At 37.0% G+C, this 21726-nt stretch overlaps 1 protein-coding gene across 1 annotated transcript in view; it reads right to left on the bottom strand.

The window, feature by feature from the left end:
- Positions 1-21726, bottom strand: part of LRP1B (LDL receptor related protein 1B) — a 380905-nt gene that overhangs the window by 233512 nt on the left and 125667 nt on the right. The window contains exons 20-24 of the mRNA XM_040604928.1: positions 17462-17707; positions 9826-10023; positions 8015-8219; positions 4217-4381; positions 3094-3338 (exon numbers count right to left, since the gene is read on the bottom strand). Of these exons, the coding sequence (XP_040460862.1) occupies positions 3094-3338; positions 4217-4381; positions 8015-8219; positions 9826-10023; positions 17462-17707 (1059 nt within the window). The remainder of the gene's footprint in view (positions 1-3093; positions 3339-4216; positions 4382-8014; positions 8220-9825; positions 10024-17461; positions 17708-21726) is intronic.

The following is a 21726-nucleotide window of genomic DNA, read 5'->3' as shown; positions in this document are numbered from 1 at the left end:
AAAGTGTCTAAAAAGACTTAATTCTTCCCTCCAATGGCTGATACAACCAATTAAAATGATGCATGTGTATAGGAAAGCTATACTGAAAAATTGAACTATCAAGAAAACTGGCATTCCAGCTGTGGTTGAGAGGTTCTGAGCTCTGGTCTCTTTTTGATCAATACGGTAATACATCTCTTTCAAAGAATGAATTTTGAAATTGTCAGCAATACAATAATCACATCTTCCTGTCCTAGAATTGGTTTGTAACTTTAAATTTATTTTAAACAACCATGTAGCTACAGTTATATAGAAAAATGTCACTTCATTTAGTTCTTCATTTTACATGGGGATCCACTGAGAGAACTGATCTCCAAGGATCTCCTCCAACAAAGTATCTGAAGAAGTTTAATCAGGACCATTACCTTCTGCTCAGCATGCAATCATATTCTTTCATTACTACTTCATCTAACCACCTCATCTTTATTATTTCACACTGACTGAAGTCAAGCATCTGATTGAGAAGTCCATGGACTCCTACTAAATGAATATGCAACAACACTTACTAATTATTCCCATTCTCATTTATGATTCCCAGGCCAGGGATATAGGGACTCAATGTTTGAAAAGTCAGAGATGGAGGAACCATAAAGCCCAAGCAAGATAATATTTTTTACAATGGTAGAAAAGATAACTGTTAGGAAGAAGAAGAATATTGACAGTTGTCAGCATTGTACTTAGCACCTTGAATTTACCTATTCTTAGCTGGAGAGCAGTTTGGGGAAAAAAGAAGTAGGAGGGAAGGCAGGTAAGCACATTCAGACCCATAGCAGATAGTGCAAGCAACAGGTAGGTATCAGGACAAAATCACAGCAAAATGTCCAGTGCCAAGTCCCTCTATAACTAATTTGAATTTAATTATTGCTTACGTTATTAGCAACATGCTTAGGTACTGTCTATGCATTACCACAACTGAAGTCAGAAAATTTAGACTGGAAAATAATTTTACACCAGTTAAATAAAATCTCTGTATCTGTAATCTTCATAATCCTCAGAGAAGCAACAAATACACTTATACTCTAGAAAAATACTAGATGTGCAACTAATGGGCTACTCTGATTTCTGTATTGGTCCTGAACCTTCAAATGTATGACCACTGAAATCAATAACTTGAATTTCTCGACTAAACAACTAAATATTTACCATCTGAGTGAGAAATTCACCATTCAGTGATAAAATCATTTAACGCTTCAGCTGAAATTACAGGAAAATCATTAGTCTTTTTACCTATGCGACAGACACTGTAAATCAGTCCCAAGGAGCTACGTTTTAGCAGGTTCCTGCATTATTCATTAGGAGTTAAATAGAATATTTCATTAAACCAGATAGATAGAATCTGGTCATTTTTCATTTTCAAGACTAATAGTTTTATCTTAAATTATAGTACCTGAAGATTACTAAATACACAACACTACTGTTGGACTCTACCTAATGACAAAGCCTATGCACTTACTTCAATTGTACAGCAGTGTTCTGGTATAAATAGATGGTATTACTATAAAAGCTGGTAAAAAATTGTAATAGAAACATACACATGAAGAGGTAAGCTGCATACAGAGGAAAATGGGAAGTTAAAACTTACAAAACAATGTATCAAGAAATAATTTAAGTATTTCCTATTATTTAATGAATGCATACACTGTGAACTTCCTTTCAGTTTTGATTGTTAATCAGAAAAAATAAGTTTTGATGCTTCTTGAAGTTTTAAACTCCAAACTCATACCTCCAGCAGTTTGAGTTCATTCTCCCATGAAAGACATACTGTGTTAATTTGAAATAAAAAATTGCAAATGTTATTTTAAGATAAAAACTCTTACGTGAATAGTATATGCTTTGGAAAAGCATCAGTTTATGGACAACACCCAAATGGGGCTATTTAGGTAGAAAAGTAGCAGTCTGCAGTGGTGGAACCTAAGTTATATAGTCTTAAGAGTGAACAAGATTGAGAAGCAAATAGAGACAGACAAGTGAATGGGTAAATTAAGGCAAATTATAGCACAAAGTGAGTATTTACAACTAAGAATTTTATACACAATTTATTTCACAGAAAAGTTTATCCTCCTTTGGAGAGAAGCAAGGGAAAGACAGCCAACACTTACATTTACTTTTGTCGAACTAGTTACTCCAGTTAAAAAAAGTTGGAAGACTTTTAAGTAAGTGTAGTTCTGCACTATATTTGTAACAGATTGTTTTTGTCTAACCCCAGCCAGCAACTAAGAAACACACAGCCACTTGCTCGCTCCTTCCCCTCATTGGTGGGTTGTCGAGGAGAAACAGAAAAAAGCTAAAGCCCTTGGGTTGAGATAAGAACAGTTTAATAACTGAAATAAAGTAACATGTAATACTAAGACCACTAACAATAACTGTAACAGCAAGGGAGATTAAAAAAAAAAAAGCAAGAGAAAAAACTCCAGGGGAAAAAAGCCAAAACAAGTGATGAGCAATACATTCGCTCACCACCCACTGCCCAATGCCCAGCCAGTCCCCAAGCAGCAATCCCCTCCCCACCCCGTGCAGCTAACTCCTCCCCCAGTTTATATACTTTGCATGACATCATACGGTATGGAATATCCCGTTGGCTAGTTCAGGACAGCCAACTTGGCTGTGTCCCCTCCCAACTTCTTGTGCCCCTACAGCCTTCTCACTGGCAGGGCATGAGAAGCTGACAAGTCCTTCACTTGGGTAAGCACTACTTAGCAACAACTAAAACATAAGTGTGTTATCAACATTACTCTTATCCTAAATCCAAAACACAGTGCTGTGCCAGCTACCAGGAAGAAAATTAACTTTATCCCAGCCAAAACCAGAACACAGATCTAGAACAAGAGTCCAAATGGGCAATACTCACAGACGCTGATCCCATGAAGCTTTTGGTTTGAATATATAATCTATTACTACCCAAGAAACACCAGTGCTGAATACAACATTTAATTAAGAACTGTCAGTTCAAGGCAAATTCATATCCAGATATTTATATAAAAAGACAGATATTTATATAAAAAGAATACCACCACCACCACCCCCCGGAATAATAATTATTCTATAAATAGTCACCTTGTGGTTGACGACTTGGATGATATATCTGAAGATCAAATGGTTGAGCACTTGTTTTTTGAATAACACTGACATTTTGGCCAGTCCATTTGTTGGCTTTTGCAAGCGTATTGGTCCGCCAATCTGTCCAATATACTTCACTCCCATACAAAGAAACAGCAAAAGGGTGAGAAAGATATTCATGACCCCGTATAATCTCTATCATGCTGGTTCCATCATATAATGCAGAATAAATGGCATCCGATCTACAAAATAACCCCAAATTTAGTATTATAAAAAAATAAAAAATAGACAATCGTTATTACATTAGTGCAAAATGTATAAAAACCTTACTCTTACATACTGGTAAGACCAAAGAATGTTTATGGTACAATCATTAACTTTAGAGATGAATTAGTTCACGTTATTATTTTAACAAGAAATATGAAATACTTCTTGCATATTGTTTTTATATTTATCTCCATGCTGTGAAAACACAGCAGGAAAACCAGTTTCCATTCAGGTGAACTTACAGGAAAAATAGTGAAATAGCTTGGGTCTTCCATATAATAAATCTCAGCGAGGAGAAATGGGAAACTGCTCTCAAAGGCACAGGGAGCCAGGAGCCATGGACGATACCACAGCTGGCAGGCCAGAGACTTCACTGTCCAGGGCCACATCCCACTGTCACAGTGAGGCAAGCAGAGCAGATCGCAGGGGTGGCAGCCAAATTCAACCAAGAGTCCAAATCACCAGAACAGTTTGGGGTGACAGGATTCAGGCCAGGAAGCCACCCAGTGGGCTGGGATCCAGGCCACCAAGGCCCACTACCTGGCAGTGCTGTGGTTGGGCTGGAGACTGGTGCTCCAGTGGTGTCACTCGGGCAAGGGGATGAGCCCCAGGGCTGAGCTGAAATGGGCTCCTGGGACTATGGGCAGGGTGTGTGGAGGAAGGTGCCCAAGAAGCCTGGTCAGAGCCTGGTGCAGACCGTGAACAAATTACATATAATAGTAATGCAATTAAAGAAATGTACATACTACACATTTGCACGCGCAACTACATTCCACTTACAATGTAGTTCACATTTCTGTATATAAGAATAAGGATTCATAGACAGACAATAAGAATATTGTTATCACTTTACCTGGCATCTGTCCACACTATTCTTTTTTCAAAGTGATCTACAGTAAGGCCATTAGGCCAAGCTCCAGTATCCATATCTTTATATATGATCTTTCTTTCCGCTCCACTCATGGAAGCAGACTCAATGCGAGGGAAGTTTGCATCCCAGTCTGTCCAAAACAGAATTCTGGTGAGAGGAAAACGAAGAGAGATACAAGAAAATATTGAAGCATCAAGAATAATCTGAAATGATTCAATAAGAAAGCAATTGGGGAAAAGTTCAAGCGTTCATATGTTAAATGAAAGAAATAAGCATACACTAATCTGGGCAACAATAAAAAAATCCTTGAAATAACAGGGTAACATGGAGGCAATATTTATTAGTATTAGAGCAATCATAAAACTTTAAAAGTTTTTTTACAAACTAGAAGTTTAATAGTGTTCCCATTTTCATGTTCATTAATACAAGTAACAGCTTGTCCTGTCTTCCTTCTATAGTTAGAAATGCAGCTCATTAAAAAAAAAAAATTATAATGACAGCCTTTGAAAGCAATCCACAGATGGGGAGCATGGGGAGGGGAGAAAGGGAAGAAAGGTGATTTGAGGTAACAGGGATTAAGGAATAAGCTAAACTAGAGTTTTTCATCTAATATTAAGAGTGTTCCAGTGAAGACCGCTAGATTTCGGTATGTCACTAACAAATTTTATACACGTTAGTCTTGCTAAGAAAACTGAAAAGATGTGTTGTATGGTAGGAGATAGTACATGACTGAGAGAGCCATTTTTTTTTCAAATACGGAGAGCTTTTTCATCTGCATGACCAAAGAAGTTTCTTATTATATTTAACAGAAGCAGTGTCACCAAAAGGCCAAACCCAAACTCTTAACTGTTGTTAGCTTATTAAGTTTTCAACAACACACAAACTTTCCATTGTTAAAGAATACCTTTGATATGAAAACTTTTAATTATTTGTAAAAAGCCAGTTGCAGAAAGTCAGACTATGGCAAAACTTCCAACAAGTAACATCAGCCAGCTTCAGTCCTGAACATATATTCTAATAAGGCCTCTCCATTTAGCACCTGTGAACAGTAGTACATGTTATATTCAAATAATAAGGGATAAGGATATAAAAAGGCCTGTCTTCCTACCGAATTCCATTTCTCTCTCCGTGGGTGGTGAGGGTCTCTGTTCCACCTGCGTGCTGTGTACATAGACAGCTGCGTGCCAGCAGCTACAGCCAGACTACAGGTCACAGGGGCTGTACATCTGGGGTGCCACCAACTACAGAGAGTGAGGGTGTGCATGTCTCTGTGTGATTGCTGGCAAAGGTGAAGCCAGACTAATGTGTGCGTGCACCTCTGGGAACAAGGCAGCTGGGGGAGTTGGCTACCAGAGGGACCAGGGCAGCCAGGCAATGAGCAGAGGGACTGTGAGGTCTGGAGCCTGACTGAGCCACCCACGTTTGTGTGTGCCTATTTGTGAGAGGCAGCTGGGGACAGCCAGCATCCAGGGCTAGTTAAGGGATGGACTGGGTGGGACTGGGTGCCTATGCCAGGCTACACCAGTGCCTGCTATGGAATCCTTACCAGCAGCTGCTGCGGGGCTGCAGCCTCAGGGGCTCACATCCTGCAGCCAGCTGGGCAGCCCAGCAATGCCAGGGCCAGCCACTGGGTAGACCTGACCTCTAAAATCAGCTACTGAGGAATCCACATTACACATACATATGTATTTCCCACCAAAAGACCTTCATCCTTAGCAGTCAGGGAATTTAACAGATGAGACCATTGGCGCTGTTTGATTGTCTCAGTGCTGAGAGTTTCTGCCTGTGTAGACCTATGGGAGCACGTGTGTTTATGTATATACATCTATTTATACGGTGCACCTGTGGGTATGTGGATTAAGAATACAAACTCAGCCTCACTGCATGTTGGAATGCAGTTATGGCAGCCATGCCCCCACCACTGGGATACAGGATTTGCGCAATCCTGACACAACCATCTACTTTGAATCATCAGTGTTTGTTTATTCATATTTGTGAAAAGATTGAGAAGCTGTATCCATCTGTGTTCAAAAATTATATTTTTCCTCACTTCTGACAAAATGTAGCATACAATTGCTTCTAGCTTTTCAAAAGGCAGATTAAGCCTTCAGTTTCAGGAAGAGTGGTGATTTGATTTTTTTTTCCTCCCAACCATTTCATTTGAAAAACTTATCTGCCAATTCCTCTGCCAACAGGATGCCTCTTTTTAAAGATCTTTATTGATAAGCGCTGCACTCTGTAAATAAGCTTTCTAGCATGTCAGTTGAGAGGGCAGCATCCATACTCATTAAAGCACGTACTTCCTAATTCAGAATTTAGATCCCAGAGGGACCTCAGGTCCCAGAATATGGGACCTTTATCTACTTCTATTTTTATGTCCCAGCTGTGTTTCTGAAATAAATATTCAGTGAAGACACATGACAGAACATAGACGATTCCTAAACAAAACTAAATATCATGACTCTGCAAAGTCATTTTAATTTGTATTATTTTTGGCCACATTTAATTTGTGGGTTTGTGTTGGTGGTTTTTTTCCCTGCTCTGAAAGAACAGTAATTATGAGAGGAGAATGTAGCTATTGACCATTACTTCTTGGCCTCTCTAAGAGAATCCAGCTAGACACAATGTAATGTGGGTAATGAGGTTTCTGTAATGAGTTTGCAATTTCAAAAAGTCTCAAAACACTGCTCTAACTCCAAGAATCATGAATTTTTTTGTAGCAGTAGACTTAATTTCAATACAGAATCAAAAATGACACCTGGCTTAACAAGTTAAGGGTTCCACAAACGGTTTTACTTCCCTTCCACTACTTAAGTCTGTTGACTTAATTTTTAATATAAATGGCATGTTTAAGGTCATTTTTGCTCTGCTAAGAAATGAGAGGTTAATATTAAAAGAAAGCAAAAATATTCTAAGTAAAGTTTTAGTGTTGGTGTATTGTTTTTCTTTTTTAATATAAAGAATTTGAAATGGAACTGTGAAATACATTTATATCTTTGGTGACTGCTAAAACTACATATTATGTGAAAACAGTTTTTATTGTGTTAGAATATTACCCAAATCAGCTATATTTTAATTTAAACATACTGGTTTTAAACACCCAACTTCAGCTTGTTTTACTTAATGTTCTGTTTGATATCATGAAAAAATTCTAACAGGCATTAGATAAAACAGATGTTTATAGTAGTAGGCTAAATCTACTACACTCAGTTGCTTATTATTACTAAGATTCCAGTTTACAGAATAACCCTCATGAATAGGTAATAAAAATACCGGCAAGTGTTGGCAAGCATTATTTCCACTTTAGAGATGGATAACCAAACACAAAAGGTGGTATTTACCTCACTCAACTTTTAGTCTTCCAGTAACATTTAAGCTATACTTTTAAAGTCCCACCAAAAAAATCAATCTCTACATAAGGGAAATCACCTTGGCAATACCTAAATCTGTCTGTTAGCGACAAAGGAAGGTTAGACCAAAGACTCCAGTTGCTGCTATCCACATTAAAAAATTAGATGAAACAATCACATAGCAAGGGAAGTAATTTTCCAACAAATAGATCTCTGCATCTCCTGACTTACCTTTTCTTAACCCTTTTTATCAGGGAAAAACACGTTAATAAAGGATTGTATCTCACTGAGAATATACTTTCCAAGAACTATTAAAGATAAGTTAGGAACTATATAACTCATAGCAAAAAAGGAAATCAAACAGTCTCACATTTACACATCTATCTTTACAATACCTCACAACATGAAAAAGTAATCTTTTTATAATTACCCATATCTGGGATCCAAAGCAATAGCCCTTGGATGTTCCATAGCTCCTGCTATTAATGTTGTTCTCAAACTGCCATCTAGTTTTGCTACTTCAATTTGATCCAAATTGCTGTCTATCCAGTATATGTTTCCTGCAATCCAATCTACAGTAAGACCTTCAGGTGTGGCCAGGCCATGTTGTACTACCACCTCAATGGCACTAACACCTTAAAAAAAGAAAGGGGTGGGGGTGGGGGGAAGGAAAAAAAAGAACAGTCTTAAAGAATTAATATTGTCTGATATAATGAACATGGACATATAAGTCTATCATATGCTCTTGGAGTGAATTCTTGATTAATCTGATGAATGATAATACTTTGTTCCACCTGACAATTTCCTTTACAAGTATGTAAATAAGTACACTTTTGGCAGTACACAAATAAACTTCATTCGACAGTAATAGAGATTTTTAGTATTCTGATGCCTTAGTAAGTAAACTCTCCATAAAGGTCAGAGATCACATGCAGAGTAATATAGGAGACACACATGTGCATTATTACCAGCAAATTCTATTGCAGCATCTGTGAAAGAGATGCTCATGCTTCGTTGCCCACTGACTAGATAAATTAGACAAACTCATGCATCTCTATTTCCGTTCTTTCTCAATCAGAAAAAGAGAAAACTGAAAGATTGTAATGGAGACAGAAATGGCAGGGAGAACTCTGTTTGAACTACACATTTTGAACAACTCTTCAGTAAATAGCCTTTGTCCCTTTGAATTCACATGGCACAATTCAGCACAACATCATGCTGTCTACCAACAGCTCGTCCCTACTAAATATTTCCTCTGGAGGGTCTCAAAATTTTTCACACAAAGGGCAAATACAGAAGCACTCTGTTAGCCCTCAGGACTTCCATGAAGGCACAGTGCTTTTTTGCAGATGCAAGTCAGTTCTTGACAACTGCAAGACTGAGGAGGTAAATTACTATTTTTTTTTTAATACAGCAGAGAAATAATTTGGATTCCGGTATAGTGTGGTTATAACACAGCATGATGACAACAGACTATCTTACAGCTTTCATACAAACCCCAAAGCCGCTAATGAAAAGTAGCAAGTCTTTGGCTGTCTTTACATACTTAGCAGTGTAGGATATTTCTTTCCTGATCTAGATCTGCAGATATAAAAATATCCCAAAATACCACCTACTAAGGAGAAGAAAAAAACCACAGAAAACAAAACCCAAGTGTGTCAGGGAATGTGAACTTCTACAGAAGCAAGTTAAACAGAGGCTCATGCTGGAATGAAAGTGCCTGAAAATACACTTCAACAAAGACCTTGCTGTAGAAACACTTTCGTAAATATAAGATTACATTGAGTTGTAGGCCATAAATGTGTTATCAAGGCAAAGAACAAGTCTTTCTGAATGCCATAAAATTATGAAGCAAAATCTTTCATGTAGTGAGAGCAGATAATTTATCAGACATCTAATAAACTCTTACACTTTTTTTAATAAGGTGAAGGTAAATTACAAAAAAAAAAAAAAAAAAAAAAAAGAAAAAAATCAATAGCACATTCAGCAAACCAGGAAGAAATATCAGCCCTTTGCATTTGTCATTTTCATCCCACTATAGCCAATTGAGAAATGAAACTTTTAATAAAGTCTTTTTCTAGCTTTACATCAAGTACAATCTAGATATACACATTTTTAAAGGCAGAATGACATCATAAATTCTGTTTCTGTGAATGGTAGCTAAGTTACGATTTATCAGGTCTACCATCCTGTAACTGCAGTTGTTCTTACTATTAAGAAATTAAAAGATTAAATTCATACCTCCAGTATCAGAGAGCTTGCCTCTGTATATTTTGTCCTCTACCACATCTGTCCAGTACAGTAAACTCTGACTGAAATGAAAATCAAGTGCTATTGTATTTCTCAAACCAGGAACTAAGAGGCTGTAGTCACGTTTGTGAAGATCAATTTTTCTGATCTCATGTCGAATAGAAAAAATTATGAAAGCCTCAAATGGATCTGGAAGCAGAAGATTATACATGTCAAAAGAGTAATAAAGAAGACACTGATACATATCGATATAAATGACAAGTGGAATAAGAACAACAGAATACTTTATCAGGAGAAACAGATGATTAAAACAATTCATCTTCTGAGAAGGAGTCTTTCAAATACATTTTCAGTTCCACAGACTTCTCACTCCCTTCCAGCATTATCTTTGATCACAACTACAGATATTAAATGCTAAATTTGGGAATATCAAACTCAAATACTGAACAATATTTTGTAGCCCTACTACAAGGAGTTCAAAATTAGAGGTTTTAAAAGTCACGTTATCAAAACAAAAATCTGTTTTCTCAAAAGTTCCAGAAAAATTAATCCATTAAATTATACACATTTTCAAATGCCAGTTAGCTGAAAGAACAGCTGAAACAATTTACTAGAATAGATAAAATCTTCCTTTCCAACATATATAATGAACCTTGTGTTTTCAACTGAACTGCTTCAAAACAAAAAATCCTCATCTCAAACTATCAAGCATGGAAATGAACATTTTTTTGTTTTGAATTATATATAATTATATATATATATATATCTGTAATTCAAATTACCATTAAAGTTCTTCTTCCTCTGTTATTCAATTAATTCTGAATTATTTGAGCCCATGAGCTTATATCAAGATTATATATAAGTGTCTGTAAATGCTCTCTGCATAGGTCAACCATACTATAAAATTGATTTTTTATTATAGTTCTTACACAACTTAGATTACGGAAAGCTTTTTCAAAAAAGCAGCTGTGTTAATAAAACGAACACGAAAGACAAAAACTGGTTTCTGTAAACTGTTGAATCAGCTTGGTATATCCACTTTAATAAGAAAGTTTTTCAAATCAATCCTTCCCTGTGAGAAAGTAGCTTGCTTCCCCGCCCCCCACCCCCCCACCCCACCCCCCCGCCGTTCTTTCTCCTGGAGGGAAACACAAATGATACTTAGGTTTTCATTTTCCATATGATTAAACCTCCATTTTGTATTAAAAACAGATTATTGGCACTTTATGGCAATAAGCAATATTGCATTGTTCTTCTAAAATATTTTAAAAAAAATTGCACAACTTTTCACCAAATAGATGTTTATATACCTCTTTTCAAAAAGATTAATTTTGCATTCTTCCCTTGATAACCACTGCACATACAGATTAAATTATCTATTATGTTTTAAATTAATCAGGTACCTCAGTAGAGCTATGTTTCTCCTCTTGAAGTACTTGTTCATAATCTGGCTTGGACTTTCCAAATGATCCTCCTATTTGTTAAAGCAATGAATGACTTTCTGTAAAGCCAATTTTTCAAAGCTCTGCAGTAGTTAAATTATTTAATGAAGAACAGGATCACTGACATTAGTAGCTACTTCACAAGTACCAGTTATCTGAACCGGAGAAACACTTTAATAGCACTTCCCAATTTCTGATAAATTGTCAGCTATTATGCAGGAAGGAGACCACAGGCTACTGGCATAGCTTTTTTAGGCAACTCCAATGCATAAAAATGCACATGATGGACATCAGCAGTAGCTTCTTTTATGTTTTTCAGTAATTAACACCATAATGGAAAAAAGGAAACCTAATCAATCTGTGCTATGTTGGATGGGATATTTTTTAATTCAAAGTAGAGGAAGTCTAGCTTACACTACACGTAACCTACAGTGCAAATTATCAAGTACCTTGATGAAAACTATTTAAGTTAATAGGATCTTGACAAATTTACGGTACAATACTCAAGAATATAAATCAACAACAAGAAATGGTACAAAAAAAGTCCATTTTGTTTATTTGGACATTTTGGTTTAAATGAGCACATCATATGCTGCTTTTTCTTCTCCTCATCTTTCTTAACCTTCCCACAACAATGCAAAGATGTAAATTAAGATCCTATGTTACTGTGGCTGGTATACAGTCAAGTCACAGATGTGATACTACATAAAAGAACGTCTGACATTGTGACATTGCATTGCAGTGCAAAATCTCTGGAAAGAATCCTGAAAGCAGACAGAAACCAGTTTGACATAGGTTCGTCTATGATAAAGCTACTCAAATATAGCCAAATGGATAGCAGTAATTAGTGCCTGGCTGGTGAGCTGCAAGCCAGAGTCCAGCTGCCACTCTGCTTTACATAATGTAGCAATCAATCATTATAGCCTGGATGACTGGAGCCTAGAATTTTACTTGATACTTTCTGACCTCCCCTATTATTGCATATGTAGTAAGTATCACATTTCAAGTACAATAAGCTGCATAAAATTGAGTATATAAGTCATAGGATACCAGATCTCTAAGAAAGAATCTAGAAAATTTCATCAACAATGGCATGACACTAAATAAGGTCAATTCAAGGTTTGTACTTGAAATAAATATGACACAACCCTTCCACTCCCTCCCCCCTAAGCTTTGGTGAAAACAGTCTACAATACTGTACCCTGTTCTAAGCATGGCTCATAACGAATGTGAATCAACTACAGGAATGCAAGAGGAAATCTGCTAGTTTTGTAAAAGGTCTAATGAGCATGTCCTACAAGGAAAAAAATGAACAGTCTGGAATCACTCAGTCTAAAAACCAATGGACTAAGATGATGAGTGGAAGCACATAAAATTCTCCAAAGACTTAAAAAGCTGATGAATTGAAAAAAAAAAGGGGGGGGGGGGGGGGGGGGGGGGGGGGGGGGGGGGGGGGGGGGGGGGGGGGGGGGGAAAAAATCTTGTTTTTGAAATATAAATAAGTATGCAAAGGATTAAAGGCTTAAACTGGAGCAGGAAGACTCAGAAAGACTTGAAAAAAATGCAATCTTAAGGCAAGTGAGACACTGAAACATCTCACTCTTGGGAAACCTGGAGTTCACAACTGAAGGTGTCTTGAATGACTTTGAAAGCAGATAAACAGCAGATAGCCTTTGATCTTCCTTCCAACCTTATCATTCAATGACTCTATAAAATGAGCTATATTATAGTGAATTAGAATTTTCAGACTGAATCAAATCAATTTTATTTAAGGTTCTGCTTCTATCACCCTAGACAACAAAAATTTGATGTTATATTTCCACTTGATTCTTCTTCTGGAAATTGCAAGCATATCCTCTTTATTTTACCAGTTGATTAAGATTCTTTTCATAAAAACTCACCTTACCTCAATTCAGTGTAATGGTTATTTATTCCATTCTTTAAAGCTTTTTTGTTTGTTTTATAAGAAAAGTAATTGAAACAATTTATTAGAGAAAAATCATACATTTCTGAACCTTCTGATTTCATGACTGCACCAAGGTTCTTTTACCATGTAGGTACGTGTATAAAACATGACAATTATATGAAAATTGTGTCATATATTAATAAGAATATATACAATACATGAAACTACATTAACAGTTGTAAGAACAAGCTGTCAGAAACAATTCTGACAGAAAAAAACTGTCTAAACAATATAATAAAGAAAACTGTATAGAAAGAATGCTTCACCTTTTCCAGTGGTTTTAATTTAAAATTCTTTTTTGGGAAAAATGCTAACTAAAGCTTATTGTTTCATTGAAGCTTACTGTAAGAACAGCAGCACAGCAAGCAACCTACATTGTGCTTTTATGAAATTTGCCTCAAAGGAAAATCATAACTTTGTAAAGAGTTCTGAAAATAAGCTTCATTAAAAGTTTGACATTACTTCAGAGAGGACTGGACTATCCTTCCTTCTTCCCTCCCTCCGCGCCTGCCCCAGCTACACCACCACCCCCCCCCCCCCCCCCCCCCCCCCCCTTTTAATACCGAAAGCTATCTGGAAATTTTAACAAAATTGAACCTAAAAACAGCTAAACCAGATCAAACACAGATCATGCTCTTTTTGCCCTTTTCCAGACATAAATATATATATATATATATATATATATATATATATATAGTGATGGGGTTTCCACAGCTTAGAAAAGGTTGACAACCATTTTTAAACTAAATCTATACTAAGCTAAGTGTTTCCGAGTTCATCTAACTTTTATTAGACCAAATTCTGAAAGGCTGAATGTAAACATCAAATTTAAATACCTTTCAAGAAAAGTGTTTTTTTTTTAATTTAAATATCTTTCAAGAGTTAGGGTGTGTTTTTTTGTATGCTTATTATCATCTAAAAGAATTCAAATGCAGTACATCAGCACAACTTATTTTGAAATGTTTTCCAAGAGAAACTAGAAGAGGAGTAGGAAAATATATAATTTATATTGATTTTTTTATCTGAATAATGGAGCTGTGTAGCATACTCTTAGTTCAATCAATACAAATTTAAACATGAATGAAACATTTAGTCTTTGGGAAGTCAGTAATGTAACAATACACATGCCAGAACAGCAAAAAGTAAACTAGATGAAAAACAAGAGGTATGGAAAGTGAAATAACTCTGAAGGATAAAAACACATGAACACTTAAAACCCTCAAGAAATGAACAGAACATAAGCTGAAATAAGGGAAAACAGGAAACTAAGAGAATGACATTTGAAGTGAAACTATAAAGAAGTACTCTTATCAAGCAATTCATTTCTATATACTTATTATTCCATAACTCATTATACCTCTCATTACAGTATATATTATATGTTATTAGAAGTATATTTAGAAGTAAATTCATTGCATTCCTGTGACACACTATTTGATTATATGTCATCCAAAAAAAGTCACATACGTTACTGTAGTTTCAGCATTCACATTCCCATTAGATATCTGAATGCCACTCAAGTAAATATTCTCACTTTTTCAAAATACTGTAAACTCCTCCATACTAACTTTACATGTCATTGCTCTGTGATGTGTTTGACTGTATATAGGAAAGTGCTCTTTTAGACAGGGGAAAAAAAAATAAATCTAAGGGCAAGGTAATAATTTTCCTTTGAGTGATTTTTTTTCTCCTGGAAAACAGACTATTAGTTACTGTTCTAATATAATATACAGCTACTCATGGTTCAAGGCATTTTAAATCACTATGGCTATTCTAAAAATTAGTTTATGCCAACTAGTATTATTGAAGTAGTTTGACATTGTGAGGTTTACCTTCACAAGATCACTTTGAACTCCACTTTTAACAGGATTATATAAAAGCTTTTTTATTTTATGTTCATTTAATATCTCATGCAGAGAGACATAAAAGTTACGGACGTTTTGAGGCTAAGAGATTCACAAATGAGACCAAAATTGTGCTCACTTCACTAAAATGCTATACACACAGTCAACAACTGATGTATCAGAAAACACTGTCCTTCAGGTATTTACCACACCTTTCAAATGAAATAAACTGAAAGGGGCCAGGTTTATTAGTGACTGTAAAAGCCTATGTCGTATTTAGTAAGGAATAATTTTGTTGCAGCTTTGATGGCATTAGGATAGTATCTTCATGGTTTTTAAAGAAAGGTATCATTCATCTTTATACCAGCTGACATTGCTAGTCTCAGATCATATATTTAATATTACATTTTTTGAGAAAATATGTAAAAATCAATTTGTAACTTCAGATTCTCACCAACAGCAGTAGACATTAAGCCAAAATATCTCATAGGCCTAAAAACTGAGAAATTGCATTCTCACTTTTCTTACATTTCAGCACAAGTAAGCATATTTCACCTAGGGGTTTTCTTCACCATAGTTTCCAAATACTGGCCATTTCTATTTGTTTTAATTTGAAGTGTGCATCAAGCTTTCCTCCACCAAATTATTAACACAATCTTAAATGCTTTTAATCCTTTCATTTCTGTAAACCAGTACAAATGCACTTATTATGAATGTTTCCAGTAATTAAAAAAAAATAAAATCAGACTGATCAAAAGTCAGTGAGAATAAAACTAGAGCAGTGTCATAAAATAAGAACTTTTAACAGCAATGAAATAAAGCTCAGATATACAGACCCCGCAGTAGTATGCCAGTTAAGCATGATTTGAGTCTACTATCAGCATAGCTCAGGAACATCTGAACAACATACATTGCTGATCTCATATTGTGGTAGTGACTATTTACATACGATAGCAGCAACTACGGAGACACAAAGAATCAATTTGGAGATCATTCTTGAAATCGTAACAGTGATTCCAGCCTGATGCATGTAAACCAATTATTAATTAATTAAAAAAATAGCTCAAAAGCAAGACTTTTAATTCATGAGCTTTGCTAAAAGCTCTTTAAGAGAACATTCAAGAAATATAGCTCAATTTGAATTATTCATTGTTTTACAAAGAGAAACATTATTTTTGTTACATCCAACAGATATTTTGTCCAGAAGTGAATTATAGACTTTATTACTAGTGTAACAAAGTTCTAAAGTGTTGTGTAAAAAAAAAGCCAAACATTGTCAAAGCAGAAAGAATAGAATTTGCCTTTTCTGAAATATGGACCATTAAGTTGGCTGCTAACTACAAAATTATCTCAGGTGACTACCAATAGGAAACTTGGGCTTTTATTTCTACCTTACTGATCAAGATTTTTTTCAGGTGAATCATCTGAGGAAATGCTGAGTATCTGGAAAAAAATTAAGATTGCCTTAATCATGATAGCTATTGAATTATGAAATATCCAAATAAGTGATAGACAATTTGAGAGATATCTCTGCTCAGAATTTATAAGATACTATCAAACAATAAAGATAATAAAGAATAATAATTTCAAAGAATCCTAAACTGAAATTTTTAAAATCTAGACAGCAAAACCAATTCTATTTTCAGCTCCCTACAGGGGGGAGAAGATACAATGACAGTTTGTGTTGTGCAGATGTGTTTGTATTTTATGCACAAGACTGTACTTGAAAAAGACACCCCTCATAATAGTTTCCTAATCATGCTTCAGTAAATATCAGTAGTGGACAATGAGGGGAATGCATTCCCTTCTCCCATTTTGGCTTATGTTGATTTTCTTCTTGATTAGTGAGCTGAACAGGCTTATTGATGTCAAAAAACAAGTACCAGAGTGTCGTAGGTGAAAAAATAGCTTAAATTGTGAATGCAAACAGGGAGCAGGTAATTGACTATATATGTGTGCATGCACGTTCAAAATTAAACTTCTGAATCCTCAAGTAATACTGATCAATCATGATGTCACAGATTGATCCATTTCTTCAAAATACATGGTAAACCTCCCATATTTCACACACACACATATATATCCCCTGCATATTAAATATGCGTGGAAATCTGTATAGAACTTCAAACAACTTATAAACTATTTTGTCTCAACATTCTCAGAAAGTCTAATAAGCAGTGAACATTGCAACAGCTCTTCATCCTTTATCAAGAATAGGGACATCGTTAATGCATTCCTCATATTGCTATCAGCCCCACATATGGATAATCCAAGCCTATATTTCTTATTAAAAAAAAGGGAAATAACTTCTCGGTAAATGAAAATAACAACTATTAACATCTGGCATATTGAAAATGCATTGAACTTCAACTTACCAGTACTAACACAATTTTCTCCATCCTTACTGAGCTTCCAGCCTTCGTAACATGAGCATTTGACAGTATTTTTATGCTGTTCACATACTTGACTACACTTAAGGTGCTTGGTACAGTAATCCATAATCTCACAAGTTTTGTTGTCTATACTAAGACTGAATCCTGAAGGGCAGGAGCACACAATTCTTTCTCCAGGAACCACAGAACATTGATGGCTACATCCACCATTGTTAAGGGAACATTCATCTGAAATAACATGAAAAAAACCCCAACATCAAAGGCTGTGAGAGCTATCAGTTATATTGTATATTCTTAAAGCCACCAGGTCAACTAAAACATAAAAGGCAAACTGTTTTTCACATTTGTTAAACAGTGCTCTAGATTTATTTTTAAAATTCTCTAATTTTAAGTATTCACCATGGCAGCGTACTGCACTTTTCAAGATCTTAGCACGGCAAATGTACAACCTATGTACATTTTCAGTCTTTGATGCATATTATTTCATTCATTAATAATTAGAGCGTCCACACATGGTCCAAAGACCATTATAGCTCCATCATCTTTGATAGTGACCAAAAGCTGATGTAGTGAAAAATAAGCATACTTTCCCAAATACTTCCCTTGCCTACAGATGCTTAAGCTTTCAGGGAGAAGGCTTCAAGTGTTAGTCCTATGTATCTGTATCACAAGCAACTTCTTTAAGAAACATGTACAAATAAGAAGTACAAATCAGGTTTTCTCCAATAAGAGCTACTAGACAATACTACTGCTGCGTTCTTTGTGTCAGTGGTCTCACATTATATTCCGCAGGTAATGTGATTTGCAAAGCTTGCTAAATGAATTCAAGGTGATTTGTGAACCTCTAAAGCATCTGAATTAAAAGCATGATAAATTGTGTCTGTGAGAAATTCTGTGACCTCTGGAGCAAAAAAGCACAGAACTGCTCCTTACCTCGTAGTACTACCGATATCCAGGGAATCAATGACAGAGCCAGACTGGTCCATTGTTGCACTGGAACCCAGGCTTAACTTTTTTTTTTTTTGTGTGTGTGTCTGTTCGTGTCTTTTAGTTATTTTGTTTGGTTCTATCAACTCTCTGAAAGTTTTGCTCACTTCTGATAAGATGTATAAAATACAAGTTTTCTACTATTGCAGAAGGATGAACTGAAGAATAATTACTTCCTTCCCAATTAAACAAAATTAGAGTCCTTCTTATAACAGTCCTTTATCGAGATTTCAAGTCTGTTATTTTGTGGCTTTTCTTTAATCATGGCAAAAAAAGAATCAAGCTCTACAATCCATCATGCAAACGTGTTGCCCAACAACCCATATTTGTCCTTCAGTTAATGCACAGGTACTTTTGAAAACTAAAAAAATAACAATTGCTGAAATACCTGCTGACTGATAACACACTGTCTAAAAGTTGCAATAACCGTTAAAAACCAAGCTGCGCTCTATATAATAGTAGCCAACAGGATACAGGTGTCATAATGGGCTACTACTTGTAGGAAGATAATTGTCCAAACAGACACAGTACAGAAATAATATAATTTATGCTATAATTTCTTTCACCTGGAGTCTAGAGAGCACAGGATTCATAAGCAGCTCTCAGAAGATTTAGGTCTACAGCATAATCTTACCATATTCCAGAAGAACACTGAATTTAAGATCCTTTTACAGTACAGTCTGCAGACCAACAGAGATTAAAAATCTCTCTGCAATATTCTGCAGCAGCTGTTGCCCAGCCAGTGAAATCTACCTCCTATGCTAAGCAACTGCACTAGCCCAGTGCAGGATCTCCTAGTAAAGATAGATCCTAGAGGATGAAAATGCTTGTAAACATCTCCAAATGCTTTGTAACAGGATGCTGGAGATTGTAAAACATTTTATGCAAAGCAAGGTCAGTGAGGGGAAGGCAAGTTGTTGATACACTACAAAAGAATTATATTATTGTCTACATTTTTACTACAAATCATGTTTCACTTCTGTCCTGGTTTCAGCTGGGATGGAATTATCTTCTTAAGAGCCAGTACAGTGCTGTGTTTTGGCTTTGATGTAAGCTTTTTCAGTTCCTCAGGCCTCGCTAGCAAAAAGGCAGGAGGGGCACAAGGAATTAGGGGGGAAAAAGCCAGGGCAGCTGCCCCTAAATAGCCAAAGGGGTATTCCATACCATGGGAGATCACGCCTTGTATATATACCTGGGGGAGTTGGCCGGGGCAGGCAGATCATTGCTTGGGGACTGGCTGGGTATCGGTGGAGGGCGGTGAGCAGTTGCATTGTGCACCATGTGTTCCTTTCTTCCTTTCCCTCTGGATGTTATTCTTTGCCCTCCCCTTTTCATTATAACTGTTATTGTCAACATTGTTGTTATTGTTCTTTCATTTTTATTCTATTTCAACTATTACATTTTTCTTATCTCAATCCTCAAGTTTTAAGTTCCTTTACAGCTCTCCTCCCCATCACTCTGGGTGAGAGGGCAGTGAGCGAGTGGCTGCGTGGTACTTCATTACCAGCTGGGGTTAAACCACGACAACTTCTTATTCCTTAAACTATCAATATAGTACAATACTATTGCTATAGTATTGTAAGTTCTTTTGAAATTTAGTCATTTTATCTTTACAGATATTTTATAATAATTCAATTAGGTTATCTCTTATGCTTCTGCCAGATTTAGAAAATCATTTTCATATTTTTACTGAACGCAGCTTTGCTGAGATAACCCATGTTGTCTGATAGGCCATGAAATCTTTTCAACGCTACCAATCACTGACACGTCACTCCCCCCAGTCATCCCAATGCACTTTTTCATGAACTCTTGACACAGCATTCTATCAACTCACTGGCATCACGGAGAGGTGGTGGGACAGCTCCTGTGACTGAAGTGTTGGAATGGAAGGATCCAGGGTCTTTAGGAAGGACAGGCAGTGGAGATGAGGAAGGGTGTCACCCTCTATGTCAGTGACCAGCTGGAGTGCACAGAGCTCCACCTGGGGATGGACGAGGAGCCAACCGCGAACTTATTCAGGAGAGCAGGAAGAGGTGAGATTATAATGAGGGTCTGCTACAGGCTACCCAGCCAGGAAGATTAGGTCCTCTATAGGCAGATAGGAGAAGCCTCACATCACAAGCCCTGGTCCTCATGGTGGATTTCAACCACACAGATATCTGTTGGAGGGATAACACTGCAGCGCAGAAGCAATCCAGGAGGTTCTCAGAATGCATTGATGGTAGCTCCTCCAAGTAACAGAGAAGCCAACCGGGAGAGGGGCTATGCTGGACCTTGTTCTCACCAAAAGAGAGCCTGGTGGGGAATGAAAAGCTCAAGGGCAGCCTTGGCCACAGTGACCATGAAATGATGGAATTCAAGAGCCATAGGGCAGCGAGGAGGGTGCACATACGGTCACTATCCTGGACTTCAGGAGAGCAGGCTTTGGCCTCCAAGGATCTGCTTGGTAGAGCATCATGGGATAGAGCCCTGGAGGGGGCCCAAGAAACTGGTTAATAGTCAAGGATCACCTCCTCCAAACTCCAGAGCAATGCATGCCAACAAATGGCTTGATGTCCAAGTGGAGACTAGTGACAACTGGCATTCCTCAGGGGTCAGTATTGGGACAGGCGTTGTTCAGGATCTTTTTGGTGACATGGACACTGGGATGGAGTGCACCCTCAACAAGTTTGCTGATGACAGCAAGCTGTGTGGTGTGGTCAACATGCTGGAGGAAGGGATGCTATCCACAGGGACCTTGACAGGCTTGAGAGGTGGGCCTGTAGGAACCTCATGAAGTTCAACAAGGCCAAGTGAAAGGTCCTGCACATGGGTCAGGGCAATCCCAAGAGAAATGCCAGCTGGGTGGGAAGATGGACTGAGAGCAGCCATGAGGAGAAGGACCCGGGGGGTGTCAGTGAATAAGAAGCTCAGCATGACTCAGCAACATGCATTTTCAGCCCAGAAAGCCAACTGTACCCTGCGCTGGATAGAAGTGAGGCCAGCAGGGTGAGGGAGGTGATCCTCCCTCTCTTCTCCTGTGAGACCCTACCTGGAATACTGCATTCAGCTCTGGTGCCCCCAACATAAGAAAGACATGGACCTTCCGGAGTGAGACCAGAGGAGGCCATAAAATACCTAAAAAGGCCTACAAGAAAGCTGGAGAGGGACTTTACACAAGGGCATGTTGCGATAGGACAAGGAAGAATGGTTCTAAAGAGGAAAAGGTTAGATTTATATTAGACATAAGGAAGAAATTCTTTATTGGGAAGGTGGTGAAG

This window comes from Falco naumanni, chromosome 8 (assembly GCF_017639655.2).
Source record: "Falco naumanni isolate bFalNau1 chromosome 8, bFalNau1.pat, whole genome shotgun sequence".
NCBI lineage: Eukaryota > Metazoa > Chordata > Aves > Falconiformes > Falconidae > Falco > Falco naumanni.
This window is presented reverse-complemented; position numbering and strand designations above follow the sequence as displayed.